The 21,202-nt window shown below is 31.5% G+C and overlaps 1 protein-coding gene across 1 annotated transcript in view; it reads left to right on the top strand.

Annotated features, from left to right (window-relative positions):
• LOC110995399 (protein embryonic gonad-like) overlaps positions 1–18,368 on the top strand; it is an 85,813-nt gene extending 67,445 nt beyond the window's left edge. Inside the window, exon 3 of the mRNA XM_022262556.2 lies at positions 16,142–18,368. Within this exon, the coding sequence (XP_022118248.2) occupies positions 16,142–17,038 (897 nt within the window). The 3' untranslated portion in view covers positions 17,039–18,368. The remainder of the gene's footprint in view (positions 1–16,141) is intronic.
• The last annotated feature ends 2,834 nt before the right edge of the window (positions 18,369–21,202 follow it).

The raw sequence follows: 21,202 nt of genomic DNA, 5'->3' as shown, positions 1-21,202 counted from the left end.
TATCCTTAACTTCTGTAATAAAATAATACTAACGAGTCGTCGAAATTTTTCACAATCAATTTCATAATAAATTAATTTTATCAAATAAGCTGTCATAAATCTAAATGCCAGTCCAATCAGAAAGTTAAAAAACAATTACTTTTTCGCTAATGAATGGAAAGGAATGATTTCAATATTGTATTCGCTATTTATAATTTTTTTTATTAACAATTATTTACATATTTTTGAATATTATTAATTAAACTTAATAATTAACTTAAAACCCAGCGCCAAGATATTATTTCGATGTAATAAATTTCTAATGCATATTTGATACCGATTATTTTACATTATATACTTAATTAGCTACCCTATTTTTTGCATAAAGGTCACTGTCTCACTTTCAAAGTTAGATATAGTTTTTTTGTCCGATTACTATTCACATTAATGAACATAACTATGGATTAATCTTACTAGTAGAACTAGTCTCTGGACTCATTGTAAACAAACTGTATTTATTTCGTAATTCATCTAACATATTTTTTAAAACAAAAAGCAACTATACTACAGCTACAGCCAAAGAAAGAAAGCATAATATTTATAATACGTTCCAAACATTAACAAAAAAAAACAATAATTATTAAATACATTTAACTAGCCATACCTAATTCGGCTGCTTGTGATACTGTAAAAGTGAGGGTATGTGCGTGAGTGTCTGTGTGGTATGCTCATGATACAGGTTCTATACCGCTATATTTTTAATACAAGGAGTATTATATATTAAGTATTTAAGTAGAAAAAAATAAGCACTGCAACCGTTTTTGTGGCTAAGGCCTTTTTTAAGCAGACAGAAGGCTAACTTGATGTTAAGTGATACCACCGCCCATGGACATATACATTCCCTGAAGTGAGAATTGGTAAATTGGTCGAATCACGGCTCCAAATTTTATCTACAAGTAAATTATCTTCATCACGAGGCAATGGAATGCAATAATTGGGTGGCGCATGCTCGTCATCCTTATAGTATTAAAAACAGCACAATTTGTTAAATGAATGAAAGATAGTACAACTTCGTCTTTAATCTAACCCGTTTATAAACGCCACTTAGAATAAAAAGAAAAACCTAATCCAATTCACTGGGAATTCAAAAACATTTGCCTTTTTTTGCATTTTATAGTATCAGCCTTTTAAATTTAAACCCTGTTCAAGTGATGCGCCTTCTATTTTTTTTACCCAATTTATTCATAGACAAAAAGGATGCCTATAACCGATATAGATCTGATTGAATCGTTTAACACATTCCTTTCTCAGGCTTCGTTAATAACCCATCATCACGAGAAATGATTAACAGAACAATTATAGTTAGCTGAATGTCTGTCATTTCGTACCTCTGAGTTTTGATGGACAGGGACGTATTAAACGATCGTATATAAACTATCAGTCTGTATCTATCTATCCAAAGATATGGGACAATTATGATGAACAAAAAGATACTTTCAATTTCAGTTTTTATTACCATTACGGATACCAGGCAGGGTGCTTAGCAACGCTTTTTTTAAATGATTAGCTCAGTACCGAATGTATCAATCAGGTTAGTAGGTAGTGTTTATCCTTTTATATTCGCGAGGAATGCGAATAAGAGATGCCTGATCTCCTTTTCATGTTGGTTTTTAAAGACGGAATTGGCAAAAAATCTACTGATTTTGATCCTTGGAAATGAAGGGACGACAATGTAGTTTTACAGAACTGGAGAGATCTTACAGTGATATCATTTCGCTTACCATGCTAGATGTTGGATGTGTTTCATAGTTAAATTAAAAATAAATATATTTATGAAGTATAAAAGTCAGTTTAAAATAAAATAAAATTCTTAAATCCATATCTGTCCAAACTCTAACAATAATTTATCATTTCTATATCTTCGATATTGATCTGGACGCTTCTATAATAATGCGAGGAAGCCGCTACCGAAATAATTGTTAGCGCCCGCGGCGATTTTTATACTCTCTCTTTTTATCACAGAAAAGGCACAATTATATCAATCGCTGGAGAAATCAAACTTTCTTACTCTTTGAATATCTACTTGCTTAATACATTAATAATCAAATATTATTAACGTAAACCAGTTTTAAACAATCGCCATTGGGTTGAATTACAACCCAATGGCGCAACTCCTAATCAAGAAAAATAGTGCTATTTTTTAGAGAGAGAACGTGCACTAACAAAACATGTGAGTGTGTTATGTTGAAGGAACTACATTTATATCTATTTTTTAACCAAATTCATCGTTCTTTTATTTTTTTATTACGGGGGGCAACGGACAGAACTATATGCATATATTTTCTTGCAACAAAACACTTTTTTGTATGCATTTAAAATATAGCATATTTTATTCCTGTTAATAATAATATTATATATTGTATTGCATTTAAATTGGATCCATAAAAATCATAAAGAGAATCCACTTCATAATTCCTCTTAGGAAACTATTTCGACCTTAAGACGGAAAACTTCCTTATGGACGCAAACAATATTATTAAACAAACAATTTTATGATATAGAATTAAAAACATGACAATTCACACTACTATGTGAATGTTTTAATTGCACATCATAAACAAATAAATATAAAATAAAATACCCTTGAATGGTAAATGAATGAGATTTGATTCGTCAGATTTTGTCTCGAATCACCGTCAATATTCCGGACCTTCTTAAAGCGAATGATATCATTGATAAAAGAAAACATTTGTGCTGTGTGTACGAAGAGTCATATTGGCGTGCAAATTTAACGGGATAAAATAAAATAAATCTCAGACGATTATTATTATTTTTTTTATAGAACAGGGGGCAAACGGGCAGGAGGCTCACCTGATGTTAAGTGATACCGCCGCCCATGGACATTCTCAATGACAGAATATTAATTGAATTATCTAAATCCATAATTTGAACATTACTTTCAAGTGATAATACATTTATTTTTGTAATAAATTTTATTCACTTTAATAATCTAGTAACAGCTAAACGCTCTAGAAATCTGAAGGCTGCAGCATCTTTTAAATAAGTTTTCTGTTTTAAAAAGTTATAAGGCTATACTTTTCTATCTTTGTACCTTTTATTTATAGACGGAAACTACGATGTATAGTGAAATCAGTAATTAATTAGGGTTTTTTTTCTACAGCGGAATCGTTTTTATAACTGTAATGATAGTCGATTACCGATACGATACGCTCGAATTTCAATAGACAGACTGACAAGATGGTATTATAATAAATGTCTTATATTTTATAAGGTGGAAACAATTACTACCGAGTTATCGCTAGTTGTGTGTGGTACAATTGATAGAATAATATAAAACTTGGCAACTTATTTCCGAGTTAATTATTAATAAGTTATACAAGTTTAATGTATAGTAAAAGAGCAATAATAGCCTAGTGGCTTTAGCGTTTGACTCTTCATAGATTCGATTCCCGGTGTTGGTTCTGGTTCCAATAATGGACTATCTCTCTATGTGCGCATTTAACATTAGCCCAAAATCACCTGCATCATCCTCACACTCTCTTTCACACAACATAGCCAAACGTATACTACTTACTTTTCTAAATGTTTTAACCTTTTTATATACATTATGTACTCCATCTTTGGCTATATTTATAGTATAATTGTTTTTACGTATCATTTGTGTTAACTGCATGGTTACGAAATAAATACAAATTAGTATAACTATTTTTCGCATCCTCCAGTAACTTAAATCATAGTAAAACGATACAATATCATCGGTTCAGATGTGATTGATTTTAGATTGAAAACTAATTGTATGGTGTTTTTGACAGCTACTTATTATCATTACGAAGGGATAATTTTTAATATACGTAATTTTTTATCATAATTAGTTGATTACAGGCTTAACAATTCTTGTATTGTAATATAATAAAAGTAATTATAAATATACATTTTGTACGGGTAATTTTAAATTAGCTCCAATTCGGGTTACAATTATTTAATAAATCCTATAAAATGACCTTATGACTTAGTAATGAGAAAACTCCGCATGAATCACTCTACCTATAGGTGAAAAGCAAATAAAAATTCGTGAAATAATAGTTTATTTCATTTCGTCTTTATACGATTTTTGTACTTAACCTACCTTTTTGGTAACTACAATAATAAACAAGAATATACATTGCTATTGGGGTAGAGTGGGCATACAAAGGCCAGAATGGAGACGATTGGCCTTTGCCACCAAGGAAACGGACACGCAAAGGAACAAAAGAACAAGTTTCTTTTTTTAATTTAAACCTAAATATTGAATAAAACTTTTTTTTTTCTCTCCGTGAAAATCTTCCTCGGAGTTTGGATTCCTGTTATCAACATATTTAGCATTTTTTTAATTTACATAGATGTGCTATGTTATCCGTTTCCTGAGAATAAATGCAGTTATCGAAAAGGTTTAACCTCTTTAGTCTAGTTGAAAGCTTAACTTCATTCTGTAATCGAATCACACGATTTCCAGTTAAATGAATCCTCTAAATGCTAATCTAAGCTGACCTCACACTTAGGTGAAGATAACGTTGAGTTATGTTTAGCTTAAACCAAGTTTAAATGTAACACAATCGTAGATAAATTTGTGATTACTTAAATAAAAAAACAAATACATTTCTGTTATCTCTATTTATTGAAGCATTCGATTTATGTGCCTAAAGTATAATTGTTTTTTTTATTTTATATAACAAGGGGCAAATACAGGAGGGCTCATCTGATGTTAATTTGTACATTGGCACATGGACACATTGTCAGAGGACACGCAGATGCGTTGCCGGCCTTTTCAGTATTGGCACGGTCTTTCCTCGAAGAAGCCTATGTTAATTTGATTCGGAAACACTTCAGTGGGCGGCTGTACCCACATAGTGGTGTTTCGCTGAAAACCAAACTTGGCTATAAGCCTCGTGTCTGTCCATATATTAAGAAATAAATAATATATATATATTAAGAAATAAAAATATTCTACCACCCTCGCCATAGAATATATTTGGAAATTTACCAATAACTTCTTAAACAACGACTCATTTTAAAAAGGAGGAAAATCATTTTTTAACTCGAAACTTTCGAGATACGGATTATTAAATTGCCAACAAAAATTTAGAGCTCTACCGGTGACATTCATCAATCTTAATTCGGGCCAACGCCCGGCTACGTTTGCCGTTGAAAGCTCTCGATAATTTTACGGACCACACGCCAGTCGTAAAGAGTTATTGTTTCTATATGATTCGAATAATTTAATATTTTGTTTCCTAATGCGTATTTAATTACGTAAGCACTACATGCATTAGGTCTTGACAAATGTGTGATTATTAGTATAGTGTTTTATATTATATTAAAAATTAGTATAGTGTTTTATATTATATAATATTAAAAAATTAATTCAAAGAATAAATAAATATACCTAAATAGGTTTTCGCAAATATGTCCAAAAAATTATTAAGTCGTGTAACTTTTGCACTATATGACTCTACTTTGACAGTTCTCGAACAAAGTTCGTTAAACAGAACAAAGAGAACTGGCATGATACTCTCCACCAATTTTGGTACACAAGACCATCAGATATTTTGAATTTGTTTCTAAAGCCCAGGTTGAGTGTGTGACTGCTTCTCAATAGTAACAAACATGTCTTATGATGATTTTGAAGTTATACGTCTTTCGGCGCGTTAGGGAAAAATGATGAGATTAAATTTTTACGAAGCGCGCGCACACCGTCACAATAAACCGACACTCTGAAGTTAGCTATAGTCAACATTCAAGCTTTTTATATAGTGCATTATAGTAAAACTTTCAATGTATTAAATACCTTTCTTCTATTGTTAATATCGTTTTTTCTACAAACGCACATTTTTTTTTATTTTATCCTGTAACGCCAAAGAATGTTTTTCTATTTACAACGATGTAAAATATATATAATGATATAACGATCACCATAATGATTCCAAAGCACACAGAAATATTATGTAAATAATGCAGTTTCACACTCGCAAACACTTAAGCCACTAGAATAGCTTTATAAACTAACAATTAAATACAATATACAAAACAGTCCACTCGTTAAAACCTTTAAACCTCACAATGTCTTAGTTAACCGGGCTACAGGTCAACTAAGAAACATAGGAAATAAAATAGATTCTAATCAAATGGAAAGGCAGACATCACCCATCTGTAATCAGGTTCCATAATGGCCGATGCACTAAGATAAACCACGGCACGTTATAATAATTAGAAGGATGTTAACGAACACACATTCTTGTGTGTCGATTTCTTAATTGTGAAACGGTGAATTAGATTTTTAATGGTGGTCCATTTTATTTGTTCTCAGAAACATGTTTAATCTGTGATTATTGAGGCTTTTTTTCTCTGGACCGATATATGTCAAACATGATGCTTTTCTTGCGATACTCGTATAAGCTCAAAATTGTGCACTTATAGTTTAAAAATCAAGTTATAATAACTAATACATAAACTTTAGATTTGTTTTTCAAAATAGAATAACACAATGTGCATTTATTTATTTGTAAAATTTTAAAGACACATTTTCGCGCCATTCGTATCAGCTTACACATTTTTGTACCATAATCTTGTTATTATTATTTAAACGATTTAAAGCAGAAGATAGAAGATACTTTGTTCACCTAAGCTAAACCTCACACACCACTCTATCAGGGTGACAGGAGACTTTTTTAACCGACTATATCTTTTTGACAGAACGAATATCGGGTTCTCTAGTTATATCTAAAAGTTGTATTTTTATATTATTGTTTTTGCCCTTTCTGAAGCAACCATAAATGTATATGCGTGAGGCTATCACGAATTCAACTATAAAAACCTAAATTTGAGATCACAAAGTTGTTCTGATGACGTTGTTATGAAAATGTATAATTTCCATCCTCTATCAGCTTAGAACACTCACAAATTCAAAAAGTGTATCTAACTATGATAAAATTGACTGCGAGTACCAAAGCGGAACCGCTAGTAAAAAAATAATTAGAAGCCGCTTACTTCTAACTGTAAGTAAAACTCAAATCATTTATACAACTGAGAGCTTCACCGATATTATATCTAAATGTCGCCCGAAACACTTGCCGGCTAAAATATCTCCGTCCATTACGTGATAAAAGCTAATAAATTTATCACCACACCTCGGAGACAGTAAATCTTCACAATCAAAGGTACAATACGTACGATGACCTAAACAATAAAGAATGCTTTCGAGTTACGAAATTTTTGGTTCAAGTTTTATTCGTTTTTATTTAGCTCCAGCGATGCTTTGGAATTCAAATATGATCAATAATTTATTTTTGAATATCGAATAATAAAAATATTGTTACTGTAGCCGAGTTTCATCATCGAACGCCAAAGCAGGCTGCAAAATACCATCACCTCGATGTCCGTCTCTCGACAACTGCGCGACGCTTAAGGCGATTTTTGGAGCGCACCAAGCACAATGTGTAGGCAGTTGCCAACTAAATTTCCGAACCAATACGACTTAGGGTCTTAGAAAAGAGCAATTTTTAAAAGGCATGCAACGCACTTCCGTTCCATCTGGTATTACTTATTATCAGGTTAGCCTTCTGGCCGTAGGCTCGATTATATATAAAAATATCACAGGAGTGCTAAATACAATAAAAACAATAATTGAACACAATACTTATTTTATCGCTATCGCTCGTGTCTTAAAACTAGAAAACGCTAAATCAACGTGTGCGCAGATAAAAAGTGAATAAATATAAACTCAACAGGCATGAAGGAGCTGAATTAATTAACAGAATTTGATGTTAGCCGCGAACGGGACATTTCACTGACACACGACAAATTCTTATGCCTATGGATGGTTTTATGCAACGGCTACCATCGCATTTGCATTTGCATTGCAACTTTTGTAAAACATTGACAAAATTGTATAATTTGTCCAAAAAAAAACTGTATGTGTAAAAAAATTATCAATTTTTTTACACATACAGTAAAAAATATTTAAAATAAGACAGGTTCGGTTTTGTTATTTTTTTTTGCCAATTCTTCCGAACCTTTCTATGTCTGACGTTCATTAGTAAGCCTATGAATAAATAATTTTTTGCCTTTGTCATTGCGTATATAAGATATATCAATTCTAAATATAACTGTATCGTACTAATATAATTTTTACTAAGAATTAAATAAGTAAACATTGGTTATAAAAAAATCAATGGCCAATGGAAATGGATAGGCCTGGGTCTTAGTTAAATGCGCACATGTACATGAATTTCTAATGGTGCACTGCCGGGGATCGAATCTACGACTTCGGGGAGCCATTAGGTCAAAATTTCATTTTTATTTTAACTTAATTTATATGAATATTTTCTGTTTTGCATAAGACCATCCAAGCACCCACGCCTAGCTTTTCTTGGCTTTATTGTCAAATCGTATGCTTTAGCCGCCGTCATTATATTTACGACTATTTATACTGTTCGACGTTCTTCCGCTTGGATAAAAAACATTTAAAATGTTATAGTTTAAGCTTTAAATCTAAACTTTAGAAGGTAATCTTAGATCATACTTACTTGAATATTATATTGATTAATTGTTAAAATAATCATGAATAATTTGCTTTAATTGAAGGTATTTCCAAAATGTCTGTATCTTTGGAAATAAGTTTAAAGGCCGGCAACGCACCCACTAAAATATGGGTGTCTATGGGCTGCGAAGACTGTCTTTTTGGGCGTCTCGCAGGCTCGTTCGCCCTCCTATTATATAAAAATAATATTAATTCTAATTTGGAGTAATTAGATTCAAAACCAATAATTGTTTGACATAACCAAAAATTTTGAGTTCAATTGATATGTTCTAGTAATGTGAAAAGCTCAGAAAGCTTCCTTTTAAATTACATTTAAAAATTGCCGGAATGTATCTTTGGGAAATTTTGACATCTTTTATAATTATTCTATAGCGTCATGATCATAATAAATATAAGAATGATGTAATTACAACCACGATCAACATGATACCGAACACTGACGTAATTAATGACTCATTAATATAAATACGTGTCATAAACAGTCAGTTTTTTACATTTTATTGCGATATTTACATGCAACGGTCAATTTACAACCGCGTAACTGTGACCCACATCTTGTATTGTGTTGTAAATCATATTTTAAACTCGAAATTATCAAATAAACTTTAATTTGAATGAAATCTTTTCCGAATCTAAGAACTTATTGAATATCGGGTAAACTCTGTGTTGCTGAGGTCGTAGGTACAAATCCCAGCTATGCTCCGACATTATGTCTATGTTCGCATGTAACATTCGAATGGTGAAGGAAAACATCATGAGAAAACCATCTTGCCTTAAAACCAAACAAGACGGCGCCGGCGTATAGAATACAACTTTTCTATTAGATTGACAAATACAGTCCAGTCTAAAACGGTTTAACGCCATTGAATTTTTTGATTCTTTAACAATCAGCACGGTGACACATTTGCAAGCCATCTTGTGTTTGGGGTAAACAGAGGTGCTTATATCTTGACATTAGGTACATGATATAAAACGTATTTTTATAACATAATCGTATTTGATTCATAAACGTATAATCCCAATTGACAAAACTAGTTCTATAGTATTAAAAACGTTATTAATACCTAGAAACAATACTGCGTCAGTGGGTTTTCTTCACAATTTGATCTAGATATGTGTCACATAACGCAATTTCACAGAAACGTGATATCATTGTTGAGAAATAAGGAAAAAACTTTAAAAAGTGTGAACTACTAACAGTATTACAAGAAATAACTCAATTTAATTTTTTACGAGAAATTTTTCTGTGTGAAGTGTTAATCCTATCTGATATTTAAAATATGGCAGGTTTTGTAATTTTTTTTAATACAATAATTAAGTTCTTTTACATGATGAGGAACGTGTTGCAAGTTTTTAAAAGCTTGGCCATTTCTTCATAACCATTCTATATGACATTCATCCTAAGTAAATAAATAATTTTAAACAGTAGCGCTATAGCCTCTGATCTCTCAGATTTCTGGCCCATTTTTAATAGTCAAATAGGAGGCCAGAGAGAGAGAGAGAGCTCAGTCAAAGACGTGCCGGGTTCCTCGCGACATTTTCCTCAGAGCAACTTCTACTGCGCGTAAGAGCGGACGGATAATTCAATTGGTGGACGGATTCCAACCTTCGATATCAGGGGTGAGAGTCCAACTGGTATACCAGGCCTCGACCTTACCTTTTGACAAACAACTCTGACATGAACTTCTGATGGATGTATGTTAGAGTTTTGACAAGATAGTTGATAAATGTCCTTTATACCCCAGTGAATTGTCAGTCATCTTTTTATGAACATAGCACCCAAAAGTGAATGTAGATCACGCACACACCTGAGATTAACATAGATCACATAGGTCAAGTGCGTAGGCGCATCTTAACACCAAAAATGTTTTACGCGCACGACTCTGAATAAATTACGTTTATAAGTTGGAACCCATAGTATTTTTGGTGTTTTGATTATAATATATTTTTTATATGTAATATATGTAAAAAACAAAGTTACATAAACTCTATATATCAGATTTGCTCTAGAGTAGATTATTTTAAATATAGAACAAGGAGGAAGGGAAACGGACAGGACTCTCAACTTATGTTATGTAATACCACCGCTCATAGACAACGTCAGATACTCGCGAGTGGGTCGCCGGCTTTTTAAAAATTGTAATTTTGTGATTGACGTCTTTGCTCACTATTTCGATTCTTAGGCATGCTGATTCCTTTAAAATAGTTTTCTTTATCGTTAAAGCAATTATAATTTACGTATCAACATAATATAATCATTTTTGTTCAGTCGGGATTCGAAGCAGGATTACTAGCACTCCTTAATAACACAATAACCTCATTATAAATACATACATATGTAGTCTTTTAATACCACTGGGTTAATATTATCCCAGTGATATGAAAAGTAAATAAAATCAACCTACATTTAAAATATCAAAATCCCCTTGAATAAGTCAGAAAAAGAAATTATTTACATTGAACTCCGAACACGCCAACTTGCCAATTGATTTTATTGGTACAGCCACTTGACATAAGTGATCGCGTGTTTGCTTTTACGTAATTTCTGAAAATTAGCATATGTTGTAATATTGAATCTGTATTCAAGTACAATAACACATTTTATTTGCTCAATATGAATTCGACGAACTGTAAAAGGAAATATAGGATATCAGTAATGTCAATACGGACTTATTTCACTTCAAATTTTATAAGTTCATTAGCTCTACGCCTCTTTAATTAATTCATTACTCGAGTACGCCCTGCACTGGTGAAGCCTACTACTAGGTGGACTGAAATTGACATCAGACCAATATTAGAGAAAAACGTAAAGTTTTCTTTTTATTAAAAAATATAATATTTATTTTTCAGAGGTTTACCTCATATACGCTATGAGTTTCTGATATAAAAATGGCTTTTAAACGATCTACGACACGTAGTTATTACGACTTGTTTTACGTCTCTGACCCAGATGTGGTTGAAACCTTAATACAAAAACCACATACTCCTATTACATTTAGCAACTACAAACGCCATACACTAGCATACATTTACACTTTTATGCATGTCTATGTTAATGATCATGCAGATAAATAATATATAATTGCACTGGTTATAATTAAATCATTATATAGTCGCAAATTTGTGTATTTTCTCTTAAAACTGTCAAAAACCAAGTACACAGGCAAAAGCCACCCAAACGCTATAAAAAAAGTAGTACTACAGCTTTCTTACAACCTTAGATTTCTGTGTTTGTCCCATTATCATTTATCAATCTAATAGGCAAGTAGGTGATCAGCCTCCTGTGCCGTTCAAGCGAATGTTTAGCACATAGACAGAAAGTTCATTGGTGCACAGTCGGGGATAAAACCTACGATCTCAGAGAGTCGCACGCTGAAGCCGCTATCAATACTTACATTAGGTAATTAAAACTATATAAAAAGTAGATCGCGTAAATCATTGAAATAATAATTACAATCAATTAACAATCTTACGTTTTAATTAACGTTTGTATATAGGCAATACATTAAATATTCCATGACCTGTCCGCAATAAATAATGCGTTAGAAAATAACTTTGTATAAAAAGAATTGAGGTTTTGTGGGTCGTGAGAACCCACACCTACGGCACGCACTATTTGGAAAATGAAAAAATGTTGACAGTTATTTCATCATACTATAATATGCTTTTCACTGCGTTTTATGAACAGGTGTTTTTTTGGTGGAATCTCGCTGTTAATCCTTAGGGTGTTTAGAGCTCAGGTGGGACTGTTTGATTAATATATATTGCGTTATTTATTCTTATCGTTATTTATTATATCTATTGCTTGAAAATAAATTTAATTACGAATTTAGACAGATATACAATGAATTAAGAAATCATTAAAGGCGTTTTGATCAAAGTATTTTCTTCCTTACAATAGCGATACTGACATTTAGTATGCATTTTCAATATTGTCTTAATATGCGTAGTGATGGTTCAATTGAATCGCGCAATATAAAAACTCAATCATGGTATCACTATTAAGAGTTAAAAATGATGAATTCAATCTATATTTACTGTGGTTATATACAAACCACACGGCGTAAACAAAAAGTTGTTTTTGCGTTTTGAGTTGAATTTTTTTTTCATTTGATAAATTCTATAATCTATTAATTTTTTATAAAATTATTGGTTTTATATGTAACAGTGTATGGCACGATATCTTATAGCAAAGCTTTCGATAAAATCGAAGATGTTTGATGTTTACGAAGCAGGTAACTTCAGCATAATAGGCAAGATATGGACGTCTAACAGATTTTAAATTAGCTTAATCTTTACGCTACTAGTAATTTGTAGTATTATTGAAATCACTGAAATTATATGGAGTCTTAATTATAAAAATAAAAAATACCCCGTTTATATTGGTACACCTTTTAACGAGTCATTTGACAATGACTTAAATTTTTGATATTATTGAATGGTTCAATCAACATATATTAACTTATTTTATATAAAATTTTAAAGTGTAATACAGATGCGTTTGCTGATAGTACAGTAATAAATCTACGAAGCTAAGTGGCGTCCGTTGTAACACGGCTTGTTTGCACGATCAAGATATCTGCCTAATGATTGTTACAAGACATCTGGGCACTGAGAAGTCACCACGAGCTTATAGCTATGGCCTATTATAATGTAAATTTATCGCTTTATAATAAACTAATAAACCTAAGTAAACAGATAATATGAAAATACAACAAATTTTCTAACTCCCATTCAAATCAAATCAAATGCAAAAATCAATTATTCATACATGTAAGACAATTTACACTTATGAACGTCAATTAAGAAATATAAATCAAGGGAATCGGAAGAGAAGAACTGGCAATAAACTCATCTTAAGTAACAAATTAAAAATAAATATTTGTCCTCAATCAGCAGGAGGTCTATCTTATTTCACCATAATAAGAGCACTTAGATTCTAGTGGGAACAATACGCAAAAACCATAGTTGAAATAAGTAAGGCTACTGCACAATAGCACCCGTTTACGAGTATGACGCCATCGACCCCCTCGCCACATTTTAGGCAGAGAGAATCACTCTATTAATCTTTCGAAGTAGACATTTAATCGAAAGTATGAAAGTGTTCTGTGCCTGGTTGTACAGTAACATTCCAGCATAAATTTTCTAAGTTAAAATATGATCATTGTATTAAAAAAAGAGATACAGGAGATAAAGAGATGCACATACAGTTGTTACTCCCACGCGTTACTGTAATTAAAAACAAATTTAAAAAAATGTTATGGAAATTACTATTAAGTTTGTTATGGAAGATCTGGGAACACACACGGGTATTGTTTACCTAAAAGGGTTGTCAAATTAAACAAATCATAATGCATTGTTTATAATGAATAAACAAATTTTTATTAACACTGTAATCCTTGCCTCATTAAAGTCTAACTCGATGACTCGAATCGACCTATAATATATCATTATAGTAACGATTTTACACAACGCAAAATATGTATAAAATGCTAAGAATCTAAAAACATTATACCGTTCAAGTCACCCTAAGCTTAGATATGATCTAAGATAAAGATTGTATTGACAGCTCTTTCAGTTAGGTTCAAACACGAATGCTTACAATATAACCAATTTTGTATTTATGGATATAATCATAGAGTGTATAATTGTATGGCGCAATTTATCTAAGACTTGTGATCAAATATATTGAACTTTGAATTTAAATTCATGCTACATAAGATGCATTTTACAGTGGCTTTATTATAGGTTTTGTATTAGCTGCCTCTATAATGAGACATTGATATGTTTACATTATTCATATTCGTGCGAAATAAATCACAAATGATATGATTTTCTGCAAATGGCAGTAGGAAATGAGTTGATCGCTTCAAATTGACAACGGATTTAAATAATTGTTTTTGACTTTCAAACGTGGTCACAGATCCAGTTCATTCCGAGCTGAGGCTTCCTGTCTTCTGAGGCTATACATATAGTGTTTTTATAAAAAGCTAGATTATAAAATCTGAAATTGTTTTTGACTCATATGTCAATAAAAATACAAATTACTTATGAATTACTTTTTTTTAATGATTACTTCCAGTTCTCTAAACAAAGAACTTAGAATGGTCGAGAAGAACTGGCCAGATCTATGTCCACCAATTTCACTTTATTTTAATCCCAATATTTCAATGAATATGACTTCTACTTTTTCCTGTACTTTTACACTTCTCTATCTTATATTTACGTCGCGTATTTACTTATAAACAATAAACCTCTTATGAGCAGTAATTATTTACTATCGTAAAAATATTCTCTTGCAAAAATCTTCTCAATTTCATCCAACAATAAAACATACTACTTAAAACCAGGACAGTCCACTTAGCAGAAATATCATAACCAATTAATCTCTAGAATATGACCAACAATAAAAATACCCTAGTACAATTACAGTGCAGATCCGAGGCACGTACGATGCTCAATTAGAGCGTAGTATCTAAAATGCGATATCCTCACCCATAACGAAGAGGCTATCTTAAATTTCTCATCTTTTGACTCATGCAATGTTCGCGAAAAGTCGGACTTAGGCCTTTCAACTATAACTAGAATACTTCATTATATTCAGGTTTATTTATGAAACGTTTTAAACATAATTTAGTATGTTTTAATGCGTTCTAATCTGAATTTTTACATAACTTTTTATAAGTTCGCTGCAAGTGCAGAATTTACTTGCAAATTTAGGTTCGTGCATATTGCAATATTATGTATTTATATAAATAATAACTATAGACATAAAAATCAAGTTTTTATCTGTTTATTTAAATTCGTGTTTTACATAAAATCTATCAAACGATACTAGAGTAGGTGTAATTTAATACCATTCCATAAAGTACATACTTTTAAACAATTGGATGGTAAACCGTAACTTGTACCATTAATACATATTTAAATATTACATCGGCATACCGATCCCTGTCATATTGTTTCTTTTTTATCTTAAAATTATACCGACCATAATTAAGTTTATTTGCCAAAATTTTAATCAGTTTCCATTTCATTATCTCTTTGTATTAAGTTTCATTCCGAATCCTTAAAACGGCCAGTTGTTCCAATCTAAAATAATGTGACAGATCTTTATTTACTGAAAATCGAAATTGGCGAACGAAACTGTAGCACAATCACATAATTTATCCTCTGTACGGTTTTAATTGAGTAAAAGAACCGAGGCCGCTCTCAGCATGACAACTTCCAAATCCAAAAATCCACGAATTACACCCATAATTTATGTACGCAACAGGACACGAGAGTACATCTGCAATATTAAGCGTGAGATACGTCGGTCGATATGACCCACATTCACCGCGAGCGACTGTTTATGATGACTTTTTGAAAAATGTAGTTTTTAATTTCGAGCATGGGTCGAATCGAATGAGCTCACATGCGACTTTAACTGTACGACATATAAATTACTACTTCTTATGCCCGCTACGGAAGTCGATATTTTACACGAAATTAATGCAGACGTTTTTTTACGAAAATCGAATATTTGATTCACATGTTTTAAATTTCGAATTTCTCTTGTTACAGTCGTTCTTCGGGCGGACATACAACAACCTGTCCTCGATATCCGAATGCAAGAACAATGGTGAATGCGTCATCAATAAGAAGAACAGGACAGCTTGCAAAGCGTGCAGGTTACGAAAATGCCTGCTCGTTGGAATGTCTAAATCTGGATCGAGGTACGGAAGGAGGTCGAACTGGTTCAAAATACATTGCCTCTTGCAGGAACAGCAACAGCAGCATATACAACAATTACAGACAAATAAATCACCGCCTTCATTTAACACGTCAATAAATCCTTCGTTCCTCCCAACAAATCTTTTGCCGGCGGCGGCTTTAGCTGAATATTATAAAAATTCCGAGAAGTCATTTACTGACGACGTAACCCGGCAGAGCGTCTCGCCGTCTGACTCCGGTGCATCGTCAGCTGATCCAGAAGATGATAACAGTTCTAGAAGCACTAGTGGTTTAAGTATATTCCGATCTGCGTCATCGCCAAGCAGTGATAAGGACATTCGTTTACACGCTATTAGACATCAAAATAAAGATGTAAAAAGGAAAAAGCCGTCCATGGCTCCCTTTGGGTTATCTCATCAGATGACTCCGACGCCTAGTTTTACTCCTCGTAGTGTCGCCTTCATGCCATCTCCAATGCCACAAATGCGACAAATTCCAGCAATGAGTTGGCAAGGTCGCAATGGAGGTGACCTACTACTACATTCCCCTGCCGTCGCTGGGATAGCTGTGGAGCAAGATCAACCTATCGATCTATCAATCAAGTCTACCGCTGTATTGTTTAATGACGCTAGCGATTCCGAGCCTGAGCTTAGTATTGACTTGAACTCAGACAGTAGCAAAGATATCATGAAAAATCCCCTGGACTTAAGTCTAGGACGGACGGAAGAAGTGCCAATGACAGGGTAATGTTGATTTAATCATTCCAGACACGTTGATTTAAATGTAAATACCTTAGATCTGTATAAATTAATTAAGAAATTACTCTGCCATACAGTATTTAAGAATCCGGACATTCCTTCTTTGTAGAGTATTTAAATTTTAATTATTTTTATTTTATTTAGATAATAGTTGAAGAAACAATGAGGTAGTGATATCGAATGCCATGTTTTAATGTAAGTCGTATTGACTTTTAATGTGTGTTTAAGAGTAAAATAATAAAGGTTTTTTTTCGAAAAAGTTGGCTGCGTTGCTTTTATTTTCACTTCTTCTTTTAAATCCTTTTTCTAACGATTTCGTTAATGCTCAAGTTTCTTTTAGAGTTTTTAAGAATTTCGACTATAGTAAAAACTATTTTTTCAAACTAGCTTTTGAGAAAGAAAACTACTGTTTCCTAAAATTTTAATATATTTAAACTTTAGTTTTTAAAACTGATATTCGTGCCAGTGTTATATGCCAGTGTATATATATGTTTTACCAATTTAGTTAATGGGATTTGTGGCCAGTTCGTTGAAGGTTAAAATTAATGTAAATATGACTTCTATGTTATTAGACAAGCTATTTGGTATCTATTTTAAGTTGCATCAAGTTGCTAGAGTTGCTTGCAGTATTTTCTTCTTTTCGTTTAAAATGGTTGCCATTATGGAGAGATTGACGTGGTTTCCACAAATATGTGAGTTAAAATTTGTACCTTTTCTTTTTGATATGTTTGTGACGAAAAAGCTCAAAAATTATTTCTCATCAGCTATTATTTGTCTATTAGTACAATATATTCTGTTATAAAATATTTGAGAAAATAATGACTACCAGAAATAATCAGTGTATTATCTTGTCTTATACTATTTAGTTATTTTCTTCTTATCACGCTTTGTTGACAAATAATTTTTTTTATTAAAATATATAAACTTATATAAACTGGTGACAAAAATTATGATCTCTTAACCCTTGCAATAGAAAGCCTTGTAAGTTTAAAAAAAACGATATGATATAGTCGAATATTATATTGAAAAAACGCAACATTTAAAATTGTTTAGAAATATTTACCAAACAGCAGGTTATCGTAACATTATTATATTTGGAATCTTAAGTATTTATTTTAGTTTTAAGGCCAGTTAATTGAGTCATATTAGTTAGGATTGTACTAGAATAATTCTTATTTTGTAATTTATAATTAGATTGTGTTTTGGTTTGATTTGTGTTAATGTTTCGTTGTTTGTTTTTCATTTTGTTGGAGATTTTATACTTTTATACATTTTTGTATTGCTCATGTCAATATCATAGTTGAATGCTCATTATAAATCAGCAAAGAAATGCTTTCTTTTATTTATCCCTTAAATAACCTTTAAACACAGTTTTATTGGTAAATCGACGTATTCCCGTGTGAAGTTAAAGTCAAATCATTTACTATACACCTATTAAACAGACACTTTTCAAAGTCAAGATTACATGCTAAAACTATTTAAAAAAAATACTAGTTGCCCCTTATAAAAGGTAGAAATCTCCTATGAAGTTACTTCATATGAATAAGAAAGGTTAAGAAACTCCATACTTACACTTTTAAAAAAGTTTTACAATATTATGTATACATTGATATTTGGTAATGATATGAGAAGACCATTATTATAAATGAAACTACTATATTAAAACAAAATAATTGCATGGTGTTGTAGAAAGAATGTTAGTGTATTTATGTACACGCGATCTTTGGCGTAACCTAAATATGTATGTATAAAATATATAACACACAAAAATAAAAAATTGCCTAATAATTAAAAATATAATTATTATTGGTATGGACACCTGTTATCGCTTAGGCGTTTGAAAGTTAGATAGTAGCCGATTCTTAGCCTACTGAATATGCATAGTAAATTTCATAATAATAGGTTGAGTCGTTACTGAGGAGTATGGGAACTAAGATTGTGACACAAGAATTTTATATATATAGAGAGATAATAATATTTTTTTTGGCAAGAGAAAAATGTGATTTTGAGTCATACCGCAGTCATTAAACTATGCCCATATTTAATTTTATAAGCCTTTAATAATTACTATTACTAATTTCTTACAATATTTTTATAATTTACAAAATTATATCAGTTATGAACTCACACTAATTTCCAAGTATTAGTGTTTATTCCATGAATACAGAAGTAATATTTACGTAGAAAGACACGTAGGCAAATATTGAATTAAATTAGAATAGACACGCCTAGGATATAAGGTTCATCATGGCTTGACGAAAAATGGTCGAAAATTGTTACACTACTGTCAACTACTGTGGGCTTCCGAAAAACAATTATTAATAATTCAATAGATACCCAATATTGAAACTACGTTGTGAGAATTTTTTGTAGTTGTGTTTAGTTAACATCATTAGGAATACAATCGTAAGGCGTTCTTTTTATGTGAGAAAAATGTCTGAAGAAGACGGAAACCACTATGGTACATATTTCAGCTTTCTGTGCTTTTTACTTAATGTTGCGCGAACGTCGCTTATGGATATTGTCACAAGGCTCGCAAGTGCATTACACTGCTCGCTACTTAAAAAATTACATATTTTTAATTATTAATAAAATTATAAGTGTGATAAGTAATGTGATAAGTACCCATGTGTTTCATTTTATTAAGTTCAAATAAACTTACCACGTTTTTTTTTTAAATTTTTACTCTACTGCCATCGTGTCCAAGGACTTTATATATCTCACAATTTTTTTTTATTTTTTTTTAACTTACCTCGTTACCTGTTAAGCCTTCCTAAAACATCGTGTCAAGTAGACAATGTAATATGCGTCTTAAAGAAATTTAATTTAAATAAATATATTGAAAATAAATTAAATATAGAGCAAAAACTCGTGCTCCACTTTCCATCTGTCTCCGGAGGAAACATCTCAATAAATCAGCGCCATTTTAAGCTGTAACGACATAATTTTTTGGTTAAAGGTGTAATCTCAATTAGGGCGATATGTTTACTCGTTAAAATCGCAATGATTTTGATTGTACATTCGAATGGAAAAGTGATTTTTGTGCAAATCATAAATGGTAACTAATTTATAAATACCATAAGTTCAGTGCATCAAATGGAAAAATATCTATCTATTTCAACATGAACAGGCTACTTTTGTAGATAAATCGTGTTATAGGTATGATATTTAAAAAAGTTTTTATTTAGGAAACTCTTGCAGAGCAAAAGTATGAAACGCGTCAAAGTTTTAATTTACTGTCAGTTCTCAAATCAAGAGTGTAGAATGGACAGGGCGAACTGCTATGAAACATTGAGTTAAAAAAGAAACTACAAAATAATGGGATGTAACCATCTCCTTGCTCCACATGTCACGGAAACATTGTAATAAAAACACACGCTTAGCCTCTATCAGCCACAGGCATGGAAAAATATCACTTTCGTTATAGTGAGAACAAAACGCAAACACATGGTAGATCATGGTAAACGAAGGTGAATCACGAGTCCGATTTAGTCCCATTAAAAAGAGTGACAGAGAGTTTATTGCCAGTTCTTCTCTTAAAGTAAAAAGTAAAATTTAATGTATTTATTTTTTTGATGTTCCTAAGTGTACATTGTGTTATCTATATGAATAAATTATTTTTGACTCTGACATTATGACATTGTTAAAAAGATAAACACAAATTAATTTGTGATTAGACTTTGAGGACAAATCTTAGTTTTTAATTTATTTTATTATTATTTATTACTCAAGATGTCACATGGAACATGGTCTAATGGTTGCAGCTCCTTACAAACATTGTGTAAAAAAACTAACACCTAAATTCGACATCATAAAGTTAGGTCTAGGGGCATAAAAATCGATAACTATGTTCAAGTTGTATATTCTAGTATTTTTATTTTTAGAGCACGTGTTTCGTAACAGTACAATTAAACAGTATGAATAAATAAATATTATTTTGGTGTTTTTAAATCAATTTCATATACCTACGCCGGTGATAGAATTTACTAATAATTTATTTATTTAAATAAAATCTTTTTGATTAATTTTATCTTTTTTAAATTTATCGTTAATCACTACTGCATTATAGTTATTTTTTCCCATACGCTAAAGAAGTATAACTTCTAACACATACATACATAAGAACACACTCTTTTTTTTTTCAATTTTAACC

The sequence above is a fragment of the Pieris rapae genome, chromosome 4 (genome assembly GCF_905147795.1).
Source record: "Pieris rapae chromosome 4, ilPieRapa1.1, whole genome shotgun sequence".
Taxonomy (NCBI): domain Eukaryota; kingdom Metazoa; phylum Arthropoda; class Insecta; order Lepidoptera; family Pieridae; genus Pieris; species Pieris rapae.
This window is presented reverse-complemented; position numbering and strand designations above follow the sequence as displayed.